The 17,905-nt window shown below is 55.9% G+C and overlaps 1 protein-coding gene across 1 annotated transcript in view; it reads left to right on the top strand.

The window, feature by feature from the left end:
* Positions 1-17,905, top strand: part of LOC311356071 (transient receptor potential cation channel subfamily M member 7-like) — a gene marked incomplete at its 3' end in the record, with an annotated part of 45,042 nt that overhangs the window by 26,515 nt on the left and 622 nt on the right. Inside the window, 15 exon segments of the mRNA XM_084475853.1 lie at positions 521-695; positions 1,622-1,754; positions 2,245-2,426; positions 3,188-3,320; positions 6,168-6,560; positions 6,562-6,980; positions 8,424-8,524; positions 8,888-8,984; positions 9,368-9,444; positions 10,408-10,454; positions 10,560-10,588; positions 11,176-11,229; positions 12,309-12,353; positions 13,009-13,074; positions 15,000-15,283. Coding sequence (XP_084331979.1) covers positions 521-695; positions 1,622-1,754; positions 2,245-2,426; positions 3,188-3,320; positions 6,168-6,560; positions 6,562-6,980; positions 8,424-8,524; positions 8,888-8,984; positions 9,368-9,444; positions 10,408-10,454; positions 10,560-10,588; positions 11,176-11,229; positions 12,309-12,353; positions 13,009-13,074; positions 15,000-15,283 — 2,235 coding nt within the window.

Genomic DNA, 17,905 nt, shown 5'->3' with positions numbered 1-17,905 from the left:
TTGAATCTATGAAGTTCCTACCGTCCTCATTCGTGTGTGTGTGTCTCTTCCTGTGTGTGTGTGTGTGTGTGTGTGTGTGTGTCTCTTCCCGTGTGTGTGTGTGTGTGTGTGTCTCTCCCTGTGTGTGTGTCTCTTCCCGTGTGTGTGTGTCTCTCTTCCCGTGTGTGTGTGTGTGTGTGTGTGTCTCTTCCCGTGTGTGTGTGTGTGTGTGTGTGTGTCTCTCTTCCCGTGTGTGTGTGTGTGTCTCTTCCTGTGTGTGTGTGTGTGTGTGTGTCTCTTCCTGTGTGTGTGTGTGTGTGTGTGTGTGTGTCTCTTCCTGTGTGTGTGTGTCTCTTCCTGTGTGTGTGTGTGTGTGTGTGTGTCTCTTCCCGTGTGTGTGTGTCTCTTCCTGTGTGTGTGTGTGTGTGTGTGTGTCTCTACCCGTGTGTGTGTGTGTCTCTTCCCGTGTGTGTGTGTGTGTGTGTTTGTGCGTGTGTCTCTTCCCGTGTGTGTGTGTGTGTGTGTGTGTGTGCGCTCCCAGGTGGCCAACATGTTCTACATCGTGGTGATCATGGCCATCGTCCTGCTGAGTTACGGCGTTCCCCGGAAGGCCATCCTGTACCCCGACGAGGAGCCCAGCTGGACGCTGGCCAAGGACGTGGTGTTCCAGCCCTACTGGATGATGTACGGGGAAGTATACGCGTACGAAATCGATGGTAAGGACGATGAGGACATTAGGACCGACTACGCTGGTAAGAGCATTTCGTTAAGCCCTCCTCACAGCATGGAGCTGATTTGTCACTGTAGACGACCACCGGTGCCAATCAAACCACCACCAAGAGCCTAATCAGCGCCTCACCACTCCAGTACTGCCTCTCTCTCCCCCACACGCCCCCTCCCCCCCCCTACACACCCCCACCCGGCCCTGGGGGCGGGCGGGGCTCTGGGTTCCACCCCCCCCCCCCCCCGGTGGAACCTAAAGCCTGGCTCCGCCCCCAGGCCTGTGTGGGTTACTCAGGTTTCCTACACTGTTGTAATTAACTGAGTGTTGTTATCACGGTTGTGTGTAGCTGTCAGTGTGTAGCTGTCAGTGTGTAGCTGTCAGTGTGTAGCGTATTTTCATGCTTGTATGTGTAGCTGCTAGGCCTGGGCAATAAAACAATAAATGATCGTAACGTGATTGACTTTTGATCAAAATAAAACATGTTATAATATATAATAAATAATAATAATAAAGAAATATAATAATAATAAATATCGATAAGAGACTGGACCATCGAATCTAGCAGCTGGGTTGTTTACACAAACACGGTTCCATACTTATTTACCATATTTGAGTGTTTTTCATTGTTGTATCGACAAATATCGAGAACAGTGGAAGTTCATATTAAGTGTTAAAAAGTGTTTAAATCCAGCATGGTAATTCCTAGTCTTTTTAGGTCATTCAAATTCTCAATAGTTATTGATTAATTAAGTTATTGAAATCATCAAGTTATATTGTGTTATGTCTTTCAGCCGTATCGCCCAGGCCTAGCTGCTGTGTGTGTGTGTGTGTGTGTGTGTGTGTGTGTGTGTGTGTGTGTGTGTGTGCGTGTGCGTGCATGCGTGCGTGCGTTCCTAAAGAGCCGCTCTGTCTCCGCAGTGTGTGCCAACAACAGCGACGCGTCGGTGAAGAAGCTGTGCACCACCAGCGTGTGGCTGACCCCCCTGCTGCAGGCCGTCTACCTCTTCGTCCAGTACATCCTGATGGTCAACCTCCTCATCGCCTTCTTCAAGTGAGCCTCCACACCTCTTTAGACACTGGGGGGGGGGGGGACACAGCCTGGAGGTCCACAGCCACGTCTAGAGAGCTGTAGGGTCGGTCTGGCAACGAGTGATGAGAACGGCCCGACTCGAGGGGCGGCACCAAGCATGCGTTTGAAAATATCACCGCACGACAATTGGATAACACTACGACCAATCAGAAGAACACAAGGGGTGACGTATCCAGACCAGCGGAGCTAACCAATAGATAAGACTCCTGCCGTATCCGGTCGGTAAAACAGCAACGCTTTTGGCCCCGCCTATATCAGATACACCGATGTGATTTGTTAATGTTCTGGGCCAGGGGAATCGGGGAGTGTGTATGTTGCTCGTTCCCAGAGCAAATTCAAATTGTGCTCTCGCGAGAACTCTGGATTTCCAGGGTAGGGGGGGGGGCATCAAATACTTCCCAAAAACACGTTCTCACACACGTGTCCTCCTGTTGTGTCCTCCGCCCTGCAGCAACATCTACCTGCAGGTCAAGTCCATCTCCAACCTGGTGTGGAAGTACCAGCGCTACCACTTCATCATGGCCTACCATGAGAAGCCCGTCCTCCCGCCGCCCTTCATCCTGCTCTGCCACGTCTTCTCCCTCTTCTACTGCATGTGTCGCAAGAGGAAGAAGGAGAGCACCTACGGCCCCAGTAAGCCCGCCCCCCGCCCCCCGCCCCCCCGCCGCCGCCCACCTAACAGGAAACAGGAAGTCTGATGGAGTTCACTTCCTGTTCTATGTTCCTCTATGCGACGCCGTAGCCGTCGCTGTGCCGGTGCCAACGACGTGGTTACCGTGCCGCTCTGTGCTGTCACGATGCAAGATGTAAAGTCACCATGGTTACCGTACTGTAGTTACAGTATGATATAGTTAACATACGGTCATGAAACAATGTAGCTACCATACTTAACCGTGACAATACGTCTTAAAACACAATGTAGTTAACATACTGTTGTGTAACATACAATATATTAAAATACTGTACTTCACAACACACTATAGTTACCATACTGTCCTGTTACAAAACAACACAGTGACCCGTCTGTCTGTGATGGTGACCTGTCTGTCTGTGATGGTGACCCGTCTGTCTGTGATGGTGACCTGTCTGTCTGTGATGGTGACCCGTCTGTCTGTGATGGTGACCTGTCTGTGATGGTGACCTGTCTGTCTGATGGTGACCTGTCTGTCTCTCTCTGATGGTGACCTGTCTGTCTGTCTGTGATGGTGACCCGTCTGTCTGTCTGTCTGATGGTGACCCGTCTGTCTGTCTCTCTGATGGTGACCCGTCTGTCTGTCTCTCTGATGGTGACCTGTCTGTCTGTCTGTCTGATGGTGACCCGTCTGTCTGTCTCTCTGATGGTGACCCATCTGTCTGTCTCTCTGATGCTGACCTGTCTGTCTGACGTCCCACAGAGCTGTTCCTCACCGAGGAGGACCAGAAGAAGCTGCACGACTTCGAGACTCAGTGTCTGGAGACGTACTTCCACGAGAAGGACGACGAGTTCCACTCAGGGAGCGAGGAGCGAATACGGATCACCTCCGACCGGTGAGCGCCGCCCGGGTCCCCCTGGCTCTGTTGGCTCCGTTGGTCCCTCGTGGCTCCGTTGGTTCCTCGTGGCTCCGTTGGTTCCGTTGGTTCCTCGTGGCTCCGTTGGTTCCCCCTGGCTCCGTTGGTTCCGTTGGTTCCCCGTGGCTCCGTTGGTTCCTCGTGGCTCCGTTGGTTCCTCGTGGCTCCGTTGGTTCCCCGTGGCTCCGTTGGTTCCTCGTGGCTCCGTTGGTTCCCCGTGGTTCCGTTGGTTCCCCGTGGCTCCGTTGGTTCCCCGTGGCTCCGTTGGTTCCGTTGGTTCCGTTGGTTCCCCGTGGCTCCGTTGGTTCCGTTGGTTCCGTTGGTTCCCCGTGGCTCCGTTGGTTCCGTTGGTTCCGTTGGTTCCCCGTGGTTCCGTTGGTTCCGTTGGTTCCGTTGGTTCCTCGTGGCTCCGTTGGTTCCCCGTGGTTCCGTTGGTTCCGTTGGTTCCTCGTGGCTCCGTTGGTTCCTCGTGGTTCCGTTGGTTCCTCGTGGCTCCGTTGGTTCCTCGTGGTTCCGTTGGTTCCGTTGGTTCCTCGTGGCTCCGTTGGTTCCTCGTGGCTCCGTTGGTTCCTCGTGGTTCCGTTGGTTCCCCGTGGCTCCGTTGGTTCCGTTGGTTCCTCGTGGCTCCGTTGGTTCCTCGTGGCTCCGTTGGTTCCCCGTGGTTCCGTTGGTTCCGTTGGTTCCTCGTGGCTCCGTTGGTTCCTCGTGGTTCCGTTGGTTCCCCGTGGCTCCGTTGGTTCCGTTGGTTCCTCGTGGCTCCGTTGGTTCCTCGTGGCTCCGTTGGTTCCCCGTGGTTCCGTTGGTTCCGTTGGTTCCCCGTGGTTCCGTTGGTTCCCCGTGGTTCCGTTGGTTCCGTTGGTTCCCCGTGGTTCCGTTGGTTCCTCGTGGCTCCGTTGGTTCCTCGTGGCTCCGTTGGTTCCCCGTGGCTCCGTTGGTTCCCCGTGGTTCCGTTGGTTCCTCGTGGCTCCGTTGGTTCCGTTGGTTCCTCGTGGCTCCGTTGGTTCCCCGTGGCTCCGTTGGTTCCGTTGGTCCCTCGTGGCTCCGTTGGTTCCGTTGGTTCCCCGTGGCTCCGTTGGTTCCTCGTGGCTCCGTTGGTTCCGTTGGTTCCGTTGGTTCCCCGTGGCTCCGTTGGTTCCGTTGGTTCCGTTGGTTCCCCGTGGTTCCGTTGGTTCCGTTGGTTCCTCGTGGCTCCGTTGGTTCCCCGTGGTTCCGTTGGTTCCTCGTGGCTCCGTTGGTTCCTCGTGGCTCCGTTGGTTCCGTTGGTTCCCCGTGGCTCCGTTGGTTCCGTTGGTTCCTCGTGGCTCTGTTGGTTCCTCGTGGCTCCGTTGGTTCCCCGTGGCTCCGTTGGTTCCCCGTGGTTCCGTTGGTTCCTCGTGGCTCCGTTGGTTCCTCGTGGCTCCGTTGGTTCCGTTGGTTCCCCGTGGCTCCGTTGGTTCCTCGTGGCTCCGTTGGTTCCCCCTGGCTCCGTTGGTTCCGTTGGTCCCTCGTGGCTCCGTTGGTTCCGTTGGTTCCCCGTGGCTCCGTTGGTTCCTCGTGGCTCCGTTGGTTCCGTTGGTTCCTCGTGGCTCCGTTGGTTCCCCGTGGCTCCGTTGGTTCCCCGTGGCTCCGTTGGTTCCCCGTGGTTCCGTTGGTTCCCCGTGGCTCCGTTGGTTCCCCGTGGTTCCGTTGGTTCCCCGTGGTTCCGTTGGTTCCCCGTGGCTCCGTTGGTTCCCCGTGGCTCCGTTGGTTCCCCGTGGCTCCGTTGGTTCCCCGTGGTTCCGTTGGTTCCCCGTGGCTCCAGTGGTTCCGTTGGTTCCTCGTGGCTCCGTTGGTTCCTCGTGGTTCCGTTGGTTCCCCGTGGCTCCGTTGGTTCCTCGTGGCTCCGTTGGTTCCGTTGGTTCCCCGTGGCTCCGTTGGTTCCGTTGGTTCCTCGTGGCTCCGTTGGTTCCGTTGGTTCCCCGTGGCTCCGTTGGTTCCCCGTGGCTCCGTTGGTTCCCCGTGGCTCCGTTGGTTCCTCGTGGCTCCGTTGGTTCCTCGTGGCTCCGTTGGTTCCCCGTGGCTCCGTTGGTTCCCCGTGGCTCCGTTGGTTCCTCGTGGCTCCGTTGGTTCCGTTGGTTCCGTTGGTTCCCCGTGGCTCCGTTGGTTCCCCGTGGTTCCGTTGGTTCCGTTGGTTCCCCGTGGTTCCGTTGGTTCCGTTGGTTCCGTTGGTTCCCCGTGGCTCCGTTGGTTCCGTTGGTTCCGTTGGTTCCCCGTGGCTCCGTTGGTTCCCCGTGGCTCCGTTGGTTCCCCGTGGTTCCGTTGGTTCCCCGTGGCTCCGTTGGTTCCCCGTGGCTCCGTTGGTTCCCCGTGGCTCCGTTGGTTCCTCGTGGCTCCGTTGGTTCCTCGTGGCTCCGTTGGTTCCGTTGGTTCCCCGTGGCTCCGTTGGTTCCTCGTGGCTCCGTTGGTTCCCCGTGGCTCCGTTGGTTCCCCGTGGTTCCGTTGGTTCCTGGGGGTTCATTAGACGTGGTCTGGAATGTGTTGCTTGTGATGTCCGTAATGTTCTGCAGTCACCGGTGTGAAGTACATTTGTCAGAAGAAAGAGAAACAACAATATATCTATCTCTACTGTCTGTACAGTTAGGATTCATAGAACCAAGTTCCAAGCACTAACAATTGTTAGGACTCACGTTCTCAAACGTGCCAGCACTGACTCTCTGTCTGTCTGTCTGTCTGTCTGTCTGTCTGTCTGTCTCTCTGTCTCTCTCTCTCTCTCTCTCTCTCTCTCTCTCTCTCTCTCTCTCTCTCTCTCTCTCTCTCTCTCTCTCTCTCTCTCTCTGTCTCTCTCTCTCTCCCCCTCCCTCCCTGCAGCGTGGAGACCATGGGCATCCAGCTGAAGGAGGTGGGCAACAAGGTGAACTTCATCAAGCGCTCGCTGCACACGCTGGACTCCCAGATCGGCCACCTGCAGGACCTGTCGGCGCTGACCGTGGACACGCTGAAGGCCCTGACCGCCCAGCGCGCCTCCGAGGCCAGCAAGGTGCACAACCAGATCAGCCGGGAGCTCAGCCTCTCCAAGAACGTGGTGCCCAGCCTGGGCCCCGGGGACGCCGGCCCCCAGTCCAAGCCCTCCGCGCTGGCCAAGCGCAGCGTGGGGGCCTTCTTCGGCTCCCCGTTCGGCTCCTCCTTCCCGCAGGCCGGGGGCAACCTGGCCGACTCCCTGTTCGGCCTGGGGGCGGGGGGGGGGCGGCGGCGGCGGCGGGGGGCCCGACGGAGGCGGCGGCGGCGGCCGCAGGGCGGGGCTTGGCCACGGGCCGGACCCCGGCGGCCCCCCGGGGCCCCCGGGTGCTGGCGAGCGGAGGGGCTGGATGGGGCTGGGGAACCTGGCGGGCGTGGAGGCGGGCGTGTCCGGGGGCTTCCCGCCCCGGGCCCTGGCGGCGACCCCCCCCGAGCTGCGGCACCGGGGGAACTCCTTCACCCAGAAGCAGCTGGCCCGTCCACAGGAGCCCGGCGTCTCCGACTCCTCCGCCAGCCTGCCCAACGTGCCCTCCCCGGGGGCCCGCTTCTACGTCAGCAGCACCCCCTCCCAGCCCAGCGGCTCCAGCCACCCGGAGCTCACCCTGACGGGCCCCCACCGGCCCGCGCCCACCGACAGCACGGTGGTGGAGTTCGGGGCGTTCGTCGGTAAGTACGGCCGCGGCGACGTGGCGAGGCAGCAGGACGGCGGCGCGTGTGTGTACCCCACCGTTGTCGTGGTTTCCATGGACTCAAACTTTCGGCGCCGAGCGCCACGCTTGCCCACCTACTCCGAGTCGGAGGGGGGGTCCGGGGGCGGGGGAGGAGGGGGGGGGTCCGGGTCCGGGGGCGGCGGGGGGGGGAGGGGGGCGGCGGGCGGGGGCTTTGTGAACGAGGCGTTCTGCGACGACGAGGGCCGCTCGCTAGGCGCCGGCCCGCGGCCCGTTAGCGTGGCCGACGACGCCCACGTGGTCGACATGACGACCGCCGAAAACGCCTCGGTGTCCTCGCACGGCGACGCCCGAGAAACGGCGGCCCCCGAGGCCCCGGCGGGGGCGACCAGGAGACCCCAGAAGAAGAAGAAGACGAAGAGCAGAGAGGGCGGCGAGGAGGCCCCCAGTCGGCACCGGAGCGTCCCGCCCCGACCGGGCCCCTGCAGCAGAGGTTTGGTTTGGAGGCGGTCCTAGCCGCTGCAGGAGCCCCTCCTGCTTCTGCTTCGGCCTCCACCGTCCGTCCGTTCGTCCGTCCAGCGCCCCTCGCCCGGCCGAGGCGCGCTGGTTCCGTCGGGGGGTCTTGGTTCTGTGCATGACGCGACCTTCTGAGAATGTGGGATTGGTCGGCCGTGTAGGTTCCGACCGTCAGTGATTGGTTGAGGATTGTGTTGATTGACAGGTGGAGGTGATGTGTACGTTTCCTAATGATTGAGATGAAGCGCGGCCCTTCGTTCCGCCACGACGCTCAGTGACTCCGTCTCTTCTGATCTGAGCTGCCGTCCCCGACGAAGCGCTCCTCCTGCCCGCCGGCAGACCGCGGCCCGCTGACGCCCGCCGCGGCGCAGCCTCTGAGCGGAGCCTCGAGCGGCAGCAACGCAGGACTCTGAGTCCCCCCCCGCATGCGGCCGACTCCTGGCCTTGCTGGCGCTCGGGGGCGGAGCTCGGCCCCTCTGGCGGCGGGGCGGCGGGGGGGGAGTGGTTCAGGGTCATGTTTTGTTCTTCCTGATTTTCGTTTTTGGGACGACGGCAAATAAAATAAATAAAACAGGAATCGGCGACTCCTTGGAACGGCGACGTTTTTGTGGAGCAAACAACGGAACAATCAACCGTTCTCCTGCTGGGTGCCTGATGGGAGACGTACCGAGTGAGGCAGCATGACGAGCGCCTCCGCAGGGACTAATGAGTACTGCGGCGGCCGGGCGCCACAGGGGCCGTCCTGATTGATTTACCCGCTGTGTTCAGATGAGTTCAGATGAGTTCTGTGTCAGGGTCCTGGTCCATCTCGACCGGCTTTAGGTAGTGAAGACCAGGGTGGATCTGTCAGGCTAGGGGGGCCCTGTCCCCGGGGGCCCTGTGGGGCGAGACGGCCACGCTGATGCGGTGTTGTGTGCTCCTGCAGGACACAAGGACGACGTGGAGCTCCAGTCCTCCTCCTCGCCCAAAGACAGGCTGCCCGCGCCCAGCAGACAGCCCAGCCCGGGCGCACGCAGCCGGCCGCAGGTGGGCCTTCACACAGACACCAGCGGTTCACCTGTTCACCTGAAAAGACTCTCTACCTCGATGTCAAAACATGTAGTGCTAAACATCCTTCTATGTTCCATACCAACAAACAGTTTTACCAAACATCCCATAGGGAGTTACCCATAGCGACGGCCATCTCTCAACAACAGGCCTCTCTCCTAACGAGGCTGTCGGTGTCTCCTAACGAGCCTGTCTCCTAACAAGCCTGTCTCCTAACAAGCCTGTCCCCTAACGAGCCTGTCCCCTAACGAGCCTGTCCCCTAACGAGCCTGTCTCCTAACGAGCCTGTCTCCTAACGAGCCTGTCTCCTAACGAGCCTGTGTTTCCTCTCTCCGGGCCCAGGCTCTGTCTGAAGGCCGGCCCCACATGAGGACGGTGAACTCGTACGCTGGCTTCACGGAGTTCGACCAGGGCCCTCCGTTCCTCCACCCCGACTCCAGTAAGGCTCGCTGCTTCAGACTGGACTCCCTTAACTCTTTAAAGGGCTGCTTTCTCCTTAAGAGCACGATAAACAGATACTGTATGTTCATTAGACTCAGCTGCTGTGACTCCGAAAGGAAGAAAAGCAGTATCATATGATGTATATTATTTGTCTTATTATTATTATTTGTCCTGCATGCAAAATACCTCATCACACTCCCAAAGTGTGCCAAATGACAGTCCAACCCATGTCATGGTTACATGGTCCTGGAGGTAGGCACTGACGCCCCTCTGCCACGGGTTCAGACGGCCAGACTAGCAGAGGTGTGGTTTTGCGTGCTGACCCTGGACGTGATGGGGTTCTGATCAGGTTCTGATCAGCTCTGTGCTCTGTGCTCTCAGCTCTCAGCAAGACGGAGAGGAGCAGAGTTTCAGCTGAAGACATCCTCCTCTACGACGAACCTCGGCCCACAGTCACGGTGAGAGGGAGGGGGATGGGGACCCTACAGGTCTGGTTCTCCATGAGGACCCTACAGGTCTTCATGGGGACCCCCTACAGGTCTCCATGGGGACCCCCTACATGTCTCCATGGTGACCCCCTACAGGTCTCCATGAGGACCCCCTCCAGGTCTCCATGAGGACCCCCTACAGGTCTCCATGGGGACCCCCTACATGTCTCCATGAGGACCCTACAGGTCTCCATGGGGACCCCCTACAGGTCTCCATGGTGACCCCCTACAGGTCTCCATGAGGACCCCCTACAGGTCTCCATGGTGACCCCCTACAGGTCTCCATGGGGACCCCCTACAGGTCTAGATAGGCTCCCTCCCACGGTGGACCTGGGCAGGCCTCAGCTGGTTCCTTTATGACGTTGGGAAGTGTCCCAGGAGAGGGAGGGGCGTGACAGCGGTGACACACGGTGATAGCGGTGCTTAGCGTGGTGACGGATCACGAGCCCAGCTGATGGCACAATGGCCCTCGCTCTCCTCTGATTGGGCCTCCATACGACACTTCAATAAGCGCCGTTTATTGGGTCCCAGTAATAAGCGACAACAGATTAGGACTGGGTTGATGATCTTAATTCTTATATGGCTCCACAAACACCAGTAGTTCTGCGACTGGACTGTTGCCAAGCAACACAAAACGTGTTCCTGCCACCGGCTTCTACTTTGTGTCGGTCGGCGACGTATCGCGTACATTTATCTTAATTTATTGGTCAGCTAGTGAATAGTATGAGTCTGTGGACATTGTTTTAGTACTAGAGAGTGTGATTCCCACGAGTAAACGGCGTGATAAGACGGCACAGTTCAAGTCCCAGTGCTGTGATACTCCGTCTCCTGCTGTGGCCTCTGGTCCAATCATCAGCCTGTAACGACTGCAGTACATTGTACCTCAAAGCATGGTGAGCATCCCATAATAAGCCCTTGTTCCCCTGTCTGCAGCTGCACCAGGAGAGCCTGCAGGTGAAGTCTGCCCAGGCCAGCAGCCTGTAAGTATCAGAGTGTTTGAGTAACTGAAGTGTACAGCGTGGTGTCGGGTGCTGGGCTGCTGGTCTCCGGGTCTCCGCTGATGTTCTGTTCTTTGTCCTCTCCAGCCGGCCCGCAGGCGAGGACGTTCTGAATGGTAAGACCCTCCGTCTCTCTCGTCTCAGTCTGTCTGTGGCTTTCTGCGCTCCGTCTGTCTGTCACTAGTCTGTAGTAATAATAATAATAATACATTTTATTTAAAGGTCCTCTCACTCTCCCTGTTCACTAGTCTGTAGGTCCTCTCACTCTCCCTGTGTGTCACTAGTCTGTAGGTCCTCTCACTCTCCCTGTGTGTCACTAGTCTGTAGGTCCTCTCACTCTCCCTGTGTGTCACTAGTCTGTAGGTCCTCTCACTCTCCCTGTTCACTAGTCTGTAGGTCCTCTCACTCTCCCTGTGTGTCACTAGTCTGTAGGTCCTCTCACTCTCCCTGTTCACTAGTCTGTAGGTCCTCTCACTCTCCCTGTTCACTAGTCTGTAGGTCCTCTCACTCTCCCTGTTCACTAGTCTGTAGGTCCTCTCACTCTCCCTGTGTGTCACTAGTCTGTAGGTCCTCTCACTCTCCCTGTGTGTCACTAGTCTGTAGGTCCTCTCACTCCCTGTTCACTAGTCTGTAGGTCCTCTCACTCCCTGTTCACTAGTCTGTAGGTCCTCTCACTCTCCCTGTTCCCTGCTTGTGCTTCCAGCGGCGGCTTGTCTCTACACCTCCAGACACGCCCACCTGGGCTCCAGGAAGGACTGTGAGTACCTCCAGAGCGTCTCACTAAAGTACCACCAGCGACGTATTCTCACTAAAGTACCACCAGCGACGTATTCTCACTAAAGTACCACCAGCTACGTATTCTCACTAAAGTACCACCAGCGACGTATTCTCACTAAAGTACCACCAGCTACGTATTCTCACTAAAGTACCACCAGGTACGTATTCTCACTAAAGTACCACCAGCGACGTATTCTCACTAAAGTACCACCAGCTACGTATTCTCACTAAAGTACCACCAGCTACGTATTCTCACTAAAGTACCACCAGCTACGTATTCTCACTAAAGTACCACCAGCTACGTATTCTCACTAAAGTACTACCTGTAATACTACCTAACGGGAAGCCGGGCTGGTCGTCATGGTGGCGTGCCTGGAATAAGGTGGCTAGGGGGGGCAGTAACACACCAAGTCTGCGCGTTAGTAAAGAAAATGGCGTTTTCATGTTTCCCAGCTCCGGAGAGGTTCTGTACAAACGTCTCCTCGCTCGGCCTCTCCAGATAACAACAAGCGTCCGTTGTTATCTGAAGCATGCGTTGAGCATGCCATCGGCACGGCGACCAGTCTGCTACAGTGGACTGTAGCAGACGCTGCTTATCTGTCCGCCATACATCTTATGGGGACACGCCCACTTGTGATGTCACTAAGGCACAGGGAAGGCCCGATGGCCAATCACACGCTCGCCTGTTGGTATTAGCAATTAGCATTGTTCTTTATCACCCGCAGCGCCATCTGCTGGTCAACATTTGTCCACCGTACTTTATATACAGTTATAGAGTCCTCTATTGCTCTACTGTTGTTAATATACAGTTATAGAGTCCTCTATTCTGGACCACTGTATTTAATATACAGTTATAAAGTCCTCTATTCACTGTACTTTATATAAACGTATAGAGTCCTCTGTTGGTCCACTGTTCTTAATATACTGTTATAGTAATCTACTGGTAGACACTGGTCCAGTGAACAACGTTATATTCAAACGTCTTTCAGTCACACTGATGAGCGGGCTTGTTGTGAGAGTCCAGTTAAACTGTGATTAATTGTGACATTGATCTTGCAGCCATCAGTTCCCCCTTCAAGCCGATGGAGAGCTACCAGTACTCAGGTGAGGTCGCCGTGGTGCAGCCTCCTGCTTTGATCCTCGTTTTAACAAGCTGCCGTCGTTATAATGTTGGAGATAAGAGCGCAACTTTTCTCACAATTTCTGATTTTAAATTGAAAACATTGAATAATGAAATGTATTGGTTATTTAAGTACTTAAGTCATCATTTTGGTACTTAAAAATAATAAAAAAATAATAATAATAATTCATTCAACTGTGACGTGGTCATGTGTAAAGGGCTCTTTATGGTACGACGTCCACGCAACGCAAGGGGGGTGACGGACCCCTCACGTCCTCGCGGACCCTCCTTGCGTCCACCGCAAGGGCCGGACGACGTGCGCCTCCCAAAAATTGTAACCTTCCGTCGAGGCGACGCAGCCGCAAGGGCTGTGATTTGTCCGCTCACTAAAACCCGACGCAGGACCATAAAGGTTCACGACTGCGTCGAAGCGTCTCATTGCGGGGTTGTTGCGTTGCGTGAATGTGGGATCATAATCAGCCCTTAAGTGATGCGCGTTCACAGCCCTGCACTGCAGAGGTCCTCGGTGCAGCTCCCTGTGTGTTGACCGTTGACCTGACCCTTTGACCTGTATGTGGACCTGTGTGTGTGTGTGTGTGTGTGTGTGTGTGTTGACCTGTGTGTTGTGTGTGTCCACAGCCGTGGAGCGGAACAACCTGATGAGGCTGTCACAGAGTATTCCCTTCACCCCAGTGCCCCCTAGAGGTAAGAGCTGTTACTGGGAGAGTATTCCCTTCACCCCAGTGCCCCCTAGAGGTAAGCGCTGGTACTGGGACAGTATTCCCGTCACCCCAGTGCCCCCTAGTGGTGAGAGCTGGTACTGGGACAGCAGAGAATTCCCTTTTAAAGGTTGTATCAGTGATTCTAGGCCGAAACATAAATGATCACATTCATCAGATCTTTCCTTGCGATCTGTTAGCTGCCCGCTCCATTAGCAGGCCGTCAAAACAACTCTTGTTATCTGGGTGTCGCTGCGGTTGGACACCTCTGTTATCTTTGAATAGTGTGGCTGTTACCAGGAAACACAGCGATCACCCTGTCACCTGCCCTGCCCTGACACGGATGTTGCGGTGGTGACGCGCGCGCGGGGGGGGTAGAGGAACATTCTGGAGAACCGAGGTGCAGCCTGCAGTATCAGGTTCGGTGAGCGGTTCTCAGACCGGGAGTGTGTTTACCCCCCCCACGCCCTAACCCAACCAGCCAGGGCAGTCTGACCGGTCTTGAGAAACTTCCTGCTCGCATCGAATCACATGTTATCGCGCTGGGTTCCCCCCCCCCCCCCGGTGACTAATGAAGTGTTATCTTATCTAGAAGGAATGCATCATCGTTAGTCATCATTTTCGTCTTTCACTTTTGGTAACTTTTATTTTTATTTATCTTTATTTCCAAGTACAGAATGATACATCAAACATTAACATTGAATTTTAATGTATTCTCTTTACATGCATGAATCTTGAAATATCAACATATGAAAGGTTGTCATTTAAGTTAATAATTGTTCTAGTGTAGTAGAATGATAGAATAGTAGTTCTATTCTATCAGAGAATAAAGAAGAGCCGTCCAACACAGAAAGGAGCAAATGAAAGGAGCAAATGAAATGTGTTCATTCCTATTTTTACTTTGTCAACGTTGAAAGCGTTTCCTTACGATAATAACTAACATTAGCTTCTAGTTATTGTCTGTTGAGTGTGAGCGTCCAGCTGGCTGCAGGGCCCTGACCGGCCAGAGGGGGCAGTAATGAGAAGGAAGTACTTTTAACGCAGAGAAGGCGCAGGATGTATTAGAAGTATGGCGCTATCAGGGTACGGCAGCAGGCCAGGCGGCGCTGAGCCGGCCCTCTGTGTCCGTGTCTGTGTCCCCTTTAGGGTCAGGGAGCCGTCAGGGCCAAGGTTAGCTGACTGTGGAACCAGCCCCCCCCCAGGACATTAGATCCACCCCCTCCATTTCTGCCTTCAAGTCCGGGCTAAGAACCCACTTTTACTCCCTGGCCTTCCCTGCCCCCTAACCATTTACCTACTGCTCACATGTGGTGTGCCCTGATATTGAATGTTCCCCCTTTTGTATTGATATTAGGACTTCTGGTCCAATTGTATTGTTGTATTGTATTATATATATGTTTTTTATATATTTTTTATTTTTACTATTTGTTTTTATTTATTGACATTGTACAGCACTTTGGTCAGTGTATGCTGTGTGTAAATGTGCTCTATAAATTAAACTTACTTACTTACTTACTAACCCTGACCCTGAGCAGTCAAGGTCAGGGTCAGGGTTAGCTAATCCTAATCCTGACCCTGAGCAGTCAAGGTCAGGGTCAGGGTTAGCTAATCCTAATCCTGACCCTGAGCAGTCAAGGTCAAGGTCAGGGTCAGGGTGGTGCTGACGCCAGCCCTCTGCTGTGTGTCTGTGTATCCCCGCCGTCAAGGTCAAGGTCAGGGTTAGCTAACCCTAATCCTGACCTTGAGCCGCGGGGGTCGGGGGTCAGGGTCGGGGTCGGGGTGGTGCTGACCCTGACCTTGAGCCACGGGGGTCGGGGTCAGGGTGGTGCTGACCCTGACCTTGAGCCGTGGGGTTCGGGGGTCGGGGTCGGGGTGGTGCTGACGCCGGCCCTCTGCGCTGTGTCTCCTCAGGGGAGCCGGTGACGGTGTACCGGTTGGAGGAGAGCTCCCCCAACACCATCAACAACAGCATGTCCTCCTGGGCGCAGCGCGGCCTCTGCGCCAAGATCGAGTTCCTGAGCAAGGAGGAGATGGGCGGCGGCCTGCGCCGGGCGCTCAAGGTGCTGTGCACCTGGTCCGAGTACGACCTGCTGAAGCCCGGACACCTGTACATCGTCAAGTCCTTCCTGCCCGAGGTGGTGCAGACCTGGCAGAGCATCTACAAGGAGGAGACGGTGCTGCACCTCTGCCTCAGGGTAGGACACTCTCTCTCTCACTCTCTCACTCTCACTCTCTCTCACTCTCTCTCTGCCTCAGGGTAGGACACTCTCTCTCTCACTCTCTCACTCTCACTCTCTCTCACTCTCTCTCTGCCTCAGGGTAGGACACTCTCTCTCTCACTCTCTCACTCTCACTCTCTCTCACTCTCTCTCTGCCTCAGGGTAGGACACTCTCTCTCTCACTCTCTCTCACTCTCACTCTCTCTCTGCCTCAGGGTAGGACACTCTCACTCTCACTCTCTCTCTCACTCTCACTCTCTCTCTGCCTCAGGGTAGGACACTCTCACTCTCACTCTCTCTCTGACTCTCACTCTCTCTCTGCCTCAGGGTAGGACACTCTCACTCTCACTCTCACTCTCACTCTCTCACTCTCTCTCTGCCTCAGGGTAGGACACTCTCTCACTCTCACTCTGCCTCAGGGTAGGACACTCTCACTCTCTCTCTCACTCTCACTCTCTCTCTGCCTCAGGGTAGGACACTCTCACTCTCACTCTCACTCTCACTCTCTCACTCTCTCTCTGCCTCAGGGTAGGACACTCTCTCACTCTCTCTCTGCCTCAGGGTAGGTCACGCTCACTCTCTCTCTGACTCTCACTCTCACTCTGCCTCAGGGTAGGACACTCTCACTCTCCTCTCTCACTCTCACTCTCTCTGCCTCAGGGTAGGACACTCTCACTCTCACTCTCTCTCTCACTCTCACTCTCTCTCTGCCTCAGGGTAGGACACTCTCACTCTCACTCTCTCTCTGACTCTCACTCTCTCTCTGCCTCAGGGTAGGACACTCTCACTCTCACTCTCACTCTCACTCTCTCACTCTCTCTCTGCCTCAGGGTAGGACACTCTCTCACTCTCACTCTGCCTCAGGGTAGGACACTCTCACTCTCTCTCTCACTCTCACTCTCTCTCTGCCTCAGGGTAGGACACTCTCACTCTCACTCTCACTCTCACTCTCTCACTCTCTCTCTGCCTCAGGGTAGGACACTCTCTCACTCTCTCTCTGCCTCAGGGTAGGTCACGCTCACTCTCTCTCTGACTCTCACTCTCACTCTGCCTCAGGGTAGGACACTCTACTCTCACTCTCACTCTCACTCTCTCACTCTCTCTCTGCCTCAGGGTAGGACACTCTCCACTCTCTCTCTGCCTCAGGGTAGGTCACGCTCACTCTCTCTCTCACTCTCACTCTCTCTGCCTCAGGGTAGGACACTCTCTCTCTCACTCTCTCTCACTCTCACTCTCTCTCTGCCTCAGGGTAGGACACTCTCACTCTCACTCTCTCTCACTCTCACTCTCTCTCTGCCTCAGGGTAGGACACTCTCACTCTCACTCTCTCTCTGACTCTCACTCTCTCTCTGCCTCAGGGTAGGACACTCTCACTCTCACTCTGCCTCAGGGTAGGACACTCTCACTCTCTCTCTCACTCTCACTCTCTCTCTGCCTCAGGGTAGGACACTCTCACTCTCACTCTCACTCTCACTCTCTCACTCTCTCTCTGCCTCAGGGTAGGACACTCTCTCACTCTCTCTCTGCCTCAGGGTAGGTCACGCTCACTCTCTCTCTGACTCTCACTCTCACTCTGCCTCAGGGTAGGACACTCTCACTCTCTCTCTCACTCTCACTCTCTCACTCTCTCTCTGCCTCAGGGTAGGACACTCTCTCACTCTCTCTCTGCCTCAGGGTAGGTCACGCTCACTCTCTCTCTGACTCTCACTCTCACTCTGCCTCAGGGTAGGACACTCTCACTCTCTCTCTCACTCTCACTCTCTCACTCTCTCTCTGCCTCAGGGTAGGACACTCTCTCACTCTCTCTCTGCCTCAGGGTAGGTCACGCTCACTCTCTCTCTGACTCTCACTCTCACTCTGCCTCAGGGTAGGACACTCTCACTCTCTCTCTCACTCTCACTCTCTCACTCTCTCTCTGCCTCAGGGTAGGTCACGCTCACTCTCTCTCTCACTCTCACTCTCTCTGCCTCAGGGTAGGACACTCTCTCACTCTCTCTCTGTCTCAGGGTAGGTCACGCTCACACTCTCTCACTCTCACTCTCTCTCTGCCTCAGGGTAGGACACTCTCACTCTCTCTCACTCTCTCTCTGCCTCAGGGTAGGACACTCTCTCACTCTCTCACTCTCACTCTCTCTGTCTCAGGGTAGGACACTCTCTCTCTCTCAGGGTAGGACACTCTCACTCTCACTCTCACTCTCTCTCTGTCTCCGGGTAGGACACTCTCACTCTCTCACTCTCACTCTCTCTGTCTCCGGGTAGGACACTCTCACTCTCACTCTCACTCTCTCTCTGTCTCCGGGTAGGACACTCTCACTCTCTCACTCTCTCAGGGTAGGACACTCTCACTCTCACTCTTAGGCCTCGTCCCAGTACTCCCCCCCCCCCCCCCCCCCCCCCCCCCCAGCCCTAGCCCTAGCCCTAGAAGTAGTGCGTTCCCGCGGAGGGGAAGGGTGTTCCAATACTTAGGGAGCAAGAGGGAGGGCCTGTTGTCCCTTAAAGTCATCCCTTAGCAGCTCTCCAGCTCGGTACCTTACTTGCAGCTAAGGGAGTATCACGAATTACCCAGGATACCTTGCAAACTCAAACTTTAACCAGAGA

This window comes from Micromesistius poutassou (genome assembly GCF_964030765.1).
Source record: "Micromesistius poutassou genome assembly, chromosome: 12".
In the NCBI taxonomy this organism is placed as follows: domain Eukaryota; kingdom Metazoa; phylum Chordata; class Actinopteri; order Gadiformes; family Gadidae; genus Micromesistius; species Micromesistius poutassou.
The sequence above is the reverse complement of the archived record's forward strand: the minus strand, read 5'-3'. Positions and strand labels throughout refer to the sequence as shown.